At 39.5% G+C, this 10,891-nt stretch overlaps 1 protein-coding gene across 1 annotated transcript in view; it reads right to left on the bottom strand.

Annotated features, from left to right (window-relative positions):
• The window catches only part of LOC106951989 (transcription initiation factor TFIID subunit 4-like), a 102,602-nt gene extending 92,048 nt beyond the window's left edge, over window positions 1-10,554 (bottom strand). Inside the window, exons 1-6 of the mRNA XM_015039807.1 lie at window positions 10,402-10,554; window positions 5,068-5,217; window positions 4,019-4,171; window positions 3,521-3,643; window positions 3,098-3,187; window positions 2,497-2,706 (exon numbers count right to left, since the gene is read on the bottom strand). Coding sequence (XP_014895293.1) covers window positions 2,497-2,706; window positions 3,098-3,187; window positions 3,521-3,643; window positions 4,019-4,171; window positions 5,068-5,217; window positions 10,402-10,554 — 879 coding nt within the window. The remainder of the gene's footprint in view (window positions 1-2,496; window positions 2,707-3,097; window positions 3,188-3,520; window positions 3,644-4,018; window positions 4,172-5,067; window positions 5,218-10,401) is intronic.
• Between the last annotated feature and the right edge of the window lie 337 nt (window positions 10,555-10,891).

The following is a 10,891-nucleotide window of genomic DNA, read 5'->3' on the forward strand; positions in this document are numbered from 1 at the left end:
ATCGGTTCACTTAATGATATTGTATTAGCGATTCAGCAAGTACTTTTACTTTTAATACTTAAAAGCCAGTACTTTTTTACTTTTACTTAAGTACATTTTTTGAGGTTTCTAGATGTGGGCTCTGCGGTTCATCTAGTCGTATTATCTCAACACCTAGAGAGAGAGACACAGTGTGGACACACATTACTGAGAGGAAGAGAGTCCAAGTTAATCATTTTCACTATCAATCAGGTGTTAAATTAAAAAGAAAAGAAGAAGAGGTAGATAAGAAGTTCTTAACAGGGAACTAACATGTCTATGGTTTATTCAGGCTGCAAAGGAGTGAGAGAGGAAGACTTTGTGACTTCTTATATAGGAAGAGGGGAATGGAGGACAGTGAAGTAGCTTTTTTATTACTTTGTGCTTTCAATCTCTATCACAGGACATGATGAATATGGTAATGTTGGCAGCGCTCTGAAAATCTCGAAGTTTGTGTACAGATCTAAACTTTCCACATTGTGCACAAAGGGACAGCTGTTTCTGTAATGACAGCTCTGCCTTTCCAATTTAAGATGGTTACAATGTCCCCTCCATAAAACTCTTGTCTTTGTTTTAAAATAGTAAAACCGCATTTTACGGGGGACTGTTCTCTTTCACATCATAAACATTCCTAATACAATGAACTTCACAGCAGAAAAGCCAACGTTGACGTCAGCGGGTCAAAAATAAGCCACAAAATTCTGATTGGTGAACTTTTGATAAAAGTTAAAGTATTATTACCACACAGAGGAGTACGAGTTCCTCTCCAATTCTTTGTCTTAACTTGCAACTTTTTTTCCCCCTAACACTTTTCTTACAACACTTTTGACGATCTACAGCAAAAGGTTTGGTGGTTCTGTGATCACACACAAATATCTTGGAAATTTCAAGAGTGCTGCATCCCTCTGAAAGACTTAATTTTTGAATTTTTCTGAGTGAGTTAAATCTGTTTTGGTCCCACTAGCCCTGAGGCTGCCTAATAATTATGTACACCTTGATAAAAGGGTGTTGATGTCCTTAGGCCACACCGTCCTTCATTACACAAATACACATCACCTGATAAGCTTAAACCCAATAAACATCCAAGTTTATTCAGCGTGGATAGTATGCATAAAAATGAAAATATGGTCAAATTGCTCTCTTGTCCAATAATTGTGCACAGAGTATAAATGTCATTTGCAAACACTAAATATTCGACTGATAAGAAGCTGTCTTTCTGTGTAATTAGATACATTAAAAAGTTTGACTCTGAAAGGATATCGTGTCGTTGCAGAAGGAGACCAGTAAGCAGAGTGATACCCATATGACACCTGCATGATTTGAATTTTTGCAAAGATTTCAAGCGTTGAGAGCAGCAAAAAAGAACGAAACCCATTAGTAAGGTTTCTGTTTGCCAGCTGTCTATTATTTCAGGTTTAATCTCAGTAAAGTGTAATGAAACTTTATTTAAATTCTATTAAGTTCTGATATGCGTTTGTAATCATAGTCCTGTTGGATCATCCAAGTTTTAATCATCCAACTTTGGAAAGAAGCTCAAGAATTTAGAGGTTTAGTCTTTGGTTTATATTTTATCCACTTTGTGCAATGCATCAGTACCATTATGACCCTTAGCATGATGCTACCATCATCATAATGGAAGCTGGTGACGTGCTTTTTGCGCTGAAAGCTTCATCATCACACCTCCAAACATATTTCTTCTCATGTGATCAAACGACTCAACTTTTGTCTCAGATCATACTTAGGTCTCATTTTCTCCAGAAGGCATTTTGACTTCCTCAAGATCCTCGTCAACTTTCTTTCCTCGGAGGGCAGAAGTTTGGGTTAGAATATTGAAACTTGGACAGAACTGGGTGTTCCAACCAGACAGTGATGCAAAAAGAACACAAGAAAACTGATTTTTGAATTATATTAGCATTGTGGAATGACCCTAACCTCAGCATGAATAAAAATGTAGAGACTGTGCTTAAAACCCAGGATTTGTGACAGGAAACCCACAAATTTAAATGAACTTTACCACTTCTGATAAGAAGAGTGGTCAAATATCCAGCTAGAATGATACCAGAACAGAAAGCATTTGGTTTTTCTGCAGCTTGTTGAGGTCAGTTTATCAAAAGTGGGGTACTTTCAGAGATCTGAGTGCATCCAAATCTATTCTTTCCCAATCACTGAAGTTTCGGCGGGAATTGCGTCATCACCAAACTCACTCTTGGATGTGATGCATTAAATCACAGGATTCTACATTCTCCAGCAAAACAATGTAGCTCGATATAAAAACCCATCAACTAATGATATAGTAGTGATCCAAAGGATTTTCTCATACCCGTTTAATGAATTCAGGATGTCAAGAAAACAACAGTATAAGCGTTTTCTTCTCATGAGTCATTGAGGGCTTCAGTTCAATTTAAATTGGACCCGTGCTCGTGAACATGGCTGTCGTGTTTGTGTCTGCACCGGAGCACGGCTCTGCTCTGTACGTACCATGGCAGCTGCATGTCCGACAGTCCCAGCGGGCAGCACGCTGGCACCCGCAGTGGTGCTGACGCTGTTAGGGTGCCGTATGCGGACAGCTGGCCCAGCTACCATGGCAGGAGGGGTGCCGCCGGCTGCTGGTTTGACTCCCTGCTGCAGGGGCTGGGTCAGGGACTGCTGACTGTTCAACAAAGACAGCCTCAGGGCCGGGAGGCTCTTCTGTTGACGCACACAGGGAGGTCATGAAGATTGCAGTCACACAGCAACACAAAGCAGCACATACAGCTGCAACAACAAGTTCAGCAGCTGGGTACACTGGTTGTTTTATCGTTACTTAGGAAATCACGACTGAACGTGGCGCATGCGTATCAAACGTGCCATGTACATTTGATATTTACTTGTGATAATAATTAAAAACTATAAGTGCACATTTCCTGGTCTGTTACAGAAAGTCCAAATAAAATAAACTTTGTGGTTGTAATGTGAGAAAATGTAAAAAAAAAAAAGTTCAAAGAAATGTCTGCTGCAGCTATCAATACCAGAATAAAGCTACTTAGCCTTTCGATTTTAATTGATAGATTAAAAAGATACCCCCAAACAAAAAGCCCACCTTGAGAAATGGCACCAGGTAAGGCTGCGGAGACGACTTGAGCTCAGTCTGCAGCCTGCTGGTGAACTCTTCTGGTTCAATCTTGGCATCCTGTCGGACAGAAAGAAGAGAAACAAGAACCAGGCAGATTAACATGGTGATCCTAAAACCTTAAAGTATATTCTAAAACAAAGGTTGAAAATTCATGAGTTCAGAAAGTAGATTTTGGAAAAAGTTTCATGCTGCCATCTACAGGTTGAAAATATTCAATACAAAACACACAAAAGGTCAAAGTTGACTAGTTCAATTAGGCTATTTACCACCTGAAGTTAGTCAGATGTTCAAGAAATACAATTTCATTAATGTCTGCCATGTTAAAAAGAGCTGCTATACACTTTATGTAATAATGAAGACAATACAGTTTGTTTGGTTTCTCACACCCACCAGCAGATCCTGAACCAGAGCTTTGACGTTCTTGGAAGTCTCAGGAGACGGAGAGTTGTGAGACGCCAGCTTGATAAGTGTAGCCAGGAAATTCTTACACTTCTTCACATTTTCTTGCATCTCCTGTGAAACATGGGGAATATTTTTTTTTTTTACCATGTTTAAAAAAATAAAATAAGATTGTAAAATTAATTAAATTAGAAAATAAAGATGAGAATATTACTCTTTCAGCAATTGGCCTTTTTTTGGGTCTGTATGCTCCAGTTAAAGATTAATCAATCACTAAATTAGTTGACGACTGTTTCAATAACCACTTTATTGCTATTAATCCGCTTAATCGTTTCAGCCTTGCGAACAAGCAAGAGTTCATGTTGGCTGCATGTCCTTGGGTATGCACTAGTGTGAATGCATGGGTGCAAATGTTTGTGGGCATGTGTGAGACTCCTTGTCCGTGCCAGGAACCAGCGCCGGCCTCCTGGGAAACGGCGGAGAACAGACCTGGGACACGACCGGAGCTCCGGGGGCCGCTGCGACGCTCGTCTGCGTCTGTGCCGCTGGCTGGGAGGTAGGCTGGGCCTGGGCCTGGGGGGTGATGGCCATGGGGGCCTGCTGCGGAGCCGTCACTGCCACGGTCGGCACCACGGGGCCCTTCTGGAAGAGCAAGGAAGAGACAGAGAGACAAACAGGACGTGACGCTTTGCTCGCAGCAAGGCCACAGAGAACAGGAGGCAGGCGCCACGGCGCTCCTGTCACATCTGGTCTCCTGACTTCAGCGGACATCTTTTAACAGAAAAGGAGGAGGAGAGGGGAGGCAGTGACAAGCAAGAAGCTTGGAAACAGAGTTATCTGTTAAACCTATGCTTGATGCTCACTCATGGCTGGCACCACCTTACCGGCACGACATTACAGCTTCTGCTGTAGTGATGTGTTTTTATATTTTATTTAATAATAAGTGCATGAATGATTGACAAGAAAAAGCAGATATTGAAGCGCACTCAGCGCTGCATCAAGAAGCTCCGAAGGAAACGACACGAAAACCTCTGAAGAAGACATGATGGCACCGTCCTTCTTCACAATCAAAACTGGAATAGCTCAGATTTTTGTGGTTGTAAGATTTCTCTTTAGTCTTGGGTAAACGAACACATGCTAGCTATCGCGACAGGCCTAAATTTTTAGGCTTGCCCTTCACATCTCCCCGAACAAACCGGACTTTCAAGGTAAATGAACTAGAGCTCAAAGAAAGCAGACTAACCAGAGCCTAAAACAGTTTAGAAGGGTCTCTCAGCAACCAAAAGCTAACACTTCTATATTATCTGATAGCAGTTAAATAACCCAGGAAAGAACTTATTGGTAAGATATTTTAGAAAGCATAATGAATAAATTCTGATTTTCCTTAGAGAGAGAAAAAAACAAAACTCCAAGAAATAATTCATGCAAAACATCCTCTCAAAAACAAAGCCACATCCTAACATTGTTCCTCAACATGAGCTATCAGGACGGCTGCAGGAATAACACATGAATTCATCATTCGAGGAGTGTTAGCTCACAGGGCGGAGTGCAGGACAAGAGGAGGAGGAGGAAGTAGAGGAGAAAGAGGTCTGGAGGGCAGGGCTGGAAGGTGCGGGAGAGGGAGACGGTGCCATCTTGGCCGGGGTCAAAGGGCACGGCCTTGTGGTCTGAGAAGTTGCAGGAGACTGCTGGAAAGAAAAAGAGCAACAGGATAAGGAAAAAGCCGGAGCGTGCCTCGCAGACACGTAGAGAAAGGTCACAAGGAGGAGAGAAGATGGTGTGAGCATGATGGCGGCGGTAAAGACTGACACAAAGCCAAGTTGCAGAGAATCAGGATGTCATGCAGGCACTGGTTGTTCCCATCATGTTATGTGTGTAAATGGAAGGAAATTGTGGAACAAAGCATGTTGTGCTGGAAAGCTGGAATAATCTTAAAAGCAGGGTGAAGTAATCTCTTTCCTCCATCAAAGCTCAAATAAAAAAAAAATGTCTCTATTAGATGATGGGACCCCTGTCTGAAAAGCAATTCACTATTCTAGCAGTCTGACAGCTTGCATCACAGGAAGACGGTTCAAATCTTCTGATCTCTCCGTTTTAAGTCAGGGAATATAAATTTCTTTATAGTCGTTTGAAGAAAATCCCCGACATGAAAGAGAAATTATGACCATTTCACCATACGTAAATGATCAATTGTTTGAAAACACATTTTTTAGCCATTTGAAGCTGTATTTTTACTTCAGCTTATTATTTAGAATAAGATGACTGCCTCACAGTATTTACACACAAACATTTTAATAGAAATAAAGAACATGATCTAACAGCTTTCATTTAAAAACAGAAAAGCCACATTTATTCCTCCTGTTGCCAACGCAAACATATTGTGATTACTACTGCTCTGAAAGTGTTATCCAGAACATTTATTGTGCATGTGATATTGACAATCTTGTAAAAAATATAAATACAGATTAACATAATTATAACAAGTTAATATTGGCCAAATAATTAGTTGGGCTATTTGCTCTGTTGCCAACCTAATAGACATTCTGCTAACTGTAGTTTGGTTTAAAACTGTTAAGGGTGGCACTCCTTGAGTTTGGATACAATGACTTGTTTGTTTTTTTGCTTTTTCAGCTGGATCTGTCTTCCTTGTAAGCCAGGGAAAGCAATAAGTGGGGGAAGTGTGACACCACGCTACTATATAGCCCAACTCCTGGCCAAAACAACCCAGGAGGCCTTCTGCTCTGACCTCTGGCTCCCAAACAAGACCAAGAAGTCATAGAAATACCTCCACAAACACACATGCTTCCAAATTTAGGCTCAAACGGAGCTGCACAATATTAGGAAAACGTGTAATTGCAATACTTTTGATGAATATTGAAATGCGGTGCGGTTTACTTTGAATTTTGGCAACTTAGCCACTTAAAAATGTACACGTTATGTGAATCAAGGGAAGTCAGAGAGCATCCAATTGGCTAAATATAGTCATGGCATTCATAGTATGAATGCCAAACACAAATACAATTTCATCTAAGCAAATATTGATATAGCGATGCGATACATTGTTAGGTTTTACACTCGTGTGAACTGTAGTTTCACGCACACAGTGAAAACGTGGGCAGTTTTTCGGTGCAGAAGTAGGATAAGAAAAGGAGGAGGGAGTTTCCCCTCCACTAAAAGTTTTGTAGAGCTAAAGAGTTGGGGGAAGTCAGTGTATGACGGATGAATGGGGGGGGAAGGTAGGAGCCACGGGGTGCATCCCACCCCCAGCTATGCCCCACTCGTGCTCACTTTCACTCCCACATGAGCACACTGGAGAACCAAAGCCTTGTTAGCTTTTTAAAATAATCAGGCAGTTGGATGATGAATGATTTAACAGGTATGGAAGGAAGGAAGCTCAGGATGCCTTCCGTTTCTCCCCTCGGGCTCATAGGAAGAGTGACAGGCCGACAGAGGGGTTGAGCTCTGGGAATAAACACCATTCCCTTTCATTTCACAGCTACTGCTTTTCCTGTCGAGATGGCAACGCCGCGGCCCACTAATTTGTCAACAGAGTGACTGGGAGAGGCGACGACAATCTGCGAGTCTCTTTTGAGCGGAGCATGTCAGGATGGAGGCAGGTTGGCTGGCTGGAAGCAAAGTTCTGCTCTGAACTGGTACAGATTTCTATCCACAACACCCTGACCAACTTGCTGTCTAACATTTAACAGTTTTTCTCATGATTATGTAGGCGAAAACATTTCATGAGAACAATCACTCAATGCCAGGTTTAAAAAGTATGAAAGTTTATTCTTTGAGGGAGCAGAACTACCTGCAAGGTTGTGTTATACACCAGAATGTTACATTTCTGAATTTTAAACCCTGACATTCGGCATTTTGCATATGAACCCAAACAGAGGACGCGTTTTTGAACATTTTTTTATGTCAGTTCTACCACCTTCTTCTATTTCCCCAGATATAATATGCTTTAGCTTTCACTGACTTTTGAAATAAAGCATGATGATATAAAACCAAAATATTGTCTTATCTTGAGGTTGCACAGAAATTAGGAGGAACAGATAATAGTAAATGTCAGAGAATAAAAGCAGGACGAACCAAACTGGAAAAATTGAGTAATGAAATGCTGCCCTCTAGTGTCAATGTTTTGTCTTTGCAACTACACTTCACAAACTTCAACTACAAACTTCAATGTTTTTTATTGACTGAAGATTAAACTGAGGTAAGTACATCATTGTGAAGTGGAAGGAAAACAATACATAGTTTAATTTCTTGTTACTCCTAAAATTCTCACACCTGAGATGTGAATCTCTTCAGCTCCTCCAGAGTTACTATGAATATCTTGGCTGTTTCCTGGCTTAACACAAAACTCACTCCAAAGAGGTTTTTACGACTTGGGACATTGTTTTTTACCCTGACTCTGTTTTAAACCTCTCAAACTCTTTATCCCTGCCCTGTGTTGTGTGTTCTTAGGTCACCATGGTGCAGTTTGCTCATTAATATTCTAAGGTCGACATACAATAAAAGTATTTATATTAACTTCTGAAGACAAGTGGTTACCCTGGATTTTATTTTGTGTTTTTTTATTATGCTATAAGAGCAGCAAGCTCTCACTAGTCGAGCCCCTTTAAGCTCCTTCATACGTCACACATTTTGTCCAAAAAAGAGGTCTTTAAAAGAGGTATTTTACTGGACATAATGAAGGGAAACACACACACACACACACACAAAAACGTACAGATTCAAAAAACAAATGGAAAGTGATAGTTAAAAGACGGTGTTACTCTTGGGGTGTCAGGTTTCTACAAAAAGAAAACGCTTTTCATCCTTTTTAAACTAATTATTCAACAACCAGTCAAAAAGCCTTGTAATTGTAAGCTTAGATAACATGCAATTCATGATGCTTATATTCTTCAAATAGCAGAGAAACAGTCACTCAGAGAAATAGCTCAAGTAACAATAATAACATAAAGACTTTAATTATTTATATGTCTCCCACAATAGTGAACAGGGATGGAAACTATTTTCATCTCTGAAAAATTAAGGGATATACATTTCTTTTAAATACTTGTATTTAGTGACAATTCCATAAATAAACAATTAACCAAGAAATTAGATTGTATTTATTGAGAGATAAATACTTTTTGAAACATTTATGGACTCCAGATCCTCATATTTCATTTATAGTTATAACTAAAGCTTTAGAGTTGACCAATAACACTATTATTAGAAAATGAAAAAATAAAAAATAAAAAATAAAAACCACAATAAATGACTAAGAAAATACTAAATGGTTTGTTCTGAATCATAAAGACATTTATTTACCTGGCAGGTGCTCTGTGTCAGTAAAACTGATCTGAACTTAGAGGACCTAAACATTTACCTACCTTGTAATTGAACACTTAGTACTTTCCAAAGGTGTGCACCCAGAAGCATAAGTTCCCGCTTCCAAATGAATGATGTATCCACAGGTGATAATAATCAAATTCCTATTAATGATTCAGCAACCCGTTAAATTTTTTATGAGAGGACCCCGTGGAGTCATTATGAAGCCTTGAGATGTTAATTCACCAATTAATCTCAATTGAATTTATGGATAAAATAATCAAGTATATCCATTTGTTCTAATTAGGCGTTTTAAGATATCAATCATACTGCAATTAACAACTAGAGTTAAGCCGTGCATTTATTCACGGGGTTCAGGCTCAACAGTGTGAAAAAAGATCAAAGTTTATCAAATTCAATCAGTCAAATTCATTTTCACAAAGGTCACCAACCGTGAGATTAACTAAAAGATTAACTAGCTAAAGACATGGGGTTACACCTTAGCTGTGATCACGCTTGCTCTCAAGAGCTAAAAATGGTTGTTTGCCCTAATATAATATAAAAATGCACCTTAAGCTGCAATGAAATGAAGATATGTGGGTTGCACTTTCCAAGTGTTACATAGTTCACTTTTTGTTCCACACAAAGCAGCTGCTACAAGAAATAAATGTAAATTTGAAATTAATTTAACCATTACAATGGTTGTCTGTTGCATGGGATATGTTAGCTTAGCAGACCTCAAATTAGCAGCATTTCAGGGTAGCGCTGTGTTGATTTACTGGGTTCCTACATGTTTCTTATGGAAAAAGGAGGAACCATGTGTTGAGTGCAAAGAGTGCAAAGAGGGCTACAAAAGTCTTCACAAGGAAATAATGTTTCCTAAAATTTTTGTGATCCATTAGGTTCAAATGTCAGGAGATATTGGAGATTATACGGTGGTTATAATGTGGCATGAAGGGGGGCCTGACTGTGATGTCCCAATATGTGGGGGAAAAAAAAAAAAAGAACATACCCAATTTTTCAGACTGTATCTCGACCTCAACAATGCTTGATAGGAAAAAATTCCTTAAATGAGAATATTGGGCATGTCATCAGCACTTTCTTTAACAAGGTTAATATCTGGATTAAAAAAAGATATCAAGTTCCATTTGGTGTAGCTACATTTACAGACCAACCAGCTTAACAAATGAAATATTGTTTTTTTTTACAACTAATAGTTACATTATTGCATTTTTTAAATATATATATTTTTGAATACCTATATGTTTCCCAACTCAAATAAAACTATGCTGTTTCCATTTCCAGTATAAAACCATAAAAAAACCCTAATGTCTTTAAAAATAATAATAATAATTTAAAAAATGATAATAGTTTGAATGAATCTATATGAAAGTTACCAAACAGCAGCATGCTTCCAGTTTTTGTCCTTACCTATAAACAATCAGATGATGGTGAGCGTAAAAGCAGACCATGCCACAGAGACATAACACACCAGAACAAGGGATGTTACTGCATGATGGTAACTAGCACTGAGCTCTGGAGGCGAGTCTCACCTGTGGAGTTGTTACTCTGAAGGACGTTCCCGTCGTTGGAGCAGCAGGTCTCGGAGAGATGTTGTTCTGGGCCTGGGCTTGAGCCTGGGCTTGGGCCAAAGCCTGCTGAGGAACCAACACCAACTGGCCCAATTCGGTGCGCACCAGCACCATTCCTGCATGGCAGCGAGGAACGACTATTAGCGCTTAGGTCATGAGGAAGAAACAGCCAAAGGCCATTCCTCAATTATGTTGTTGTGTCTCATGACTCGTGCACTTTCCCTCCCATTTAGTGGTCAGATCGATGTCTGAATTTAAGGCTTTTCTTTGAGGTCTGACCTAACAATTAAGATTTTAAACAAATTTCACATGGGAACTAGGACACATAAAAGAGCCAAAACTGCATGGCAGGTACTTCAATAGAGGTAGAGAGAGCTTTGAAATCAAAAGAATATGAAGAAACTAAACGATCATTCAGATTTAAGCATCAAAACATGTATTTCTCCTTTCA

This window comes from Poecilia latipinna, unplaced genomic scaffold (assembly GCF_001443285.1).
Source record: "Poecilia latipinna isolate Pla-1442-1.1 unplaced genomic scaffold, P_latipinna-1.0 Scaffold485, whole genome shotgun sequence".
Taxonomy (NCBI): domain Eukaryota; kingdom Metazoa; phylum Chordata; class Actinopteri; order Cyprinodontiformes; family Poeciliidae; genus Poecilia; species Poecilia latipinna.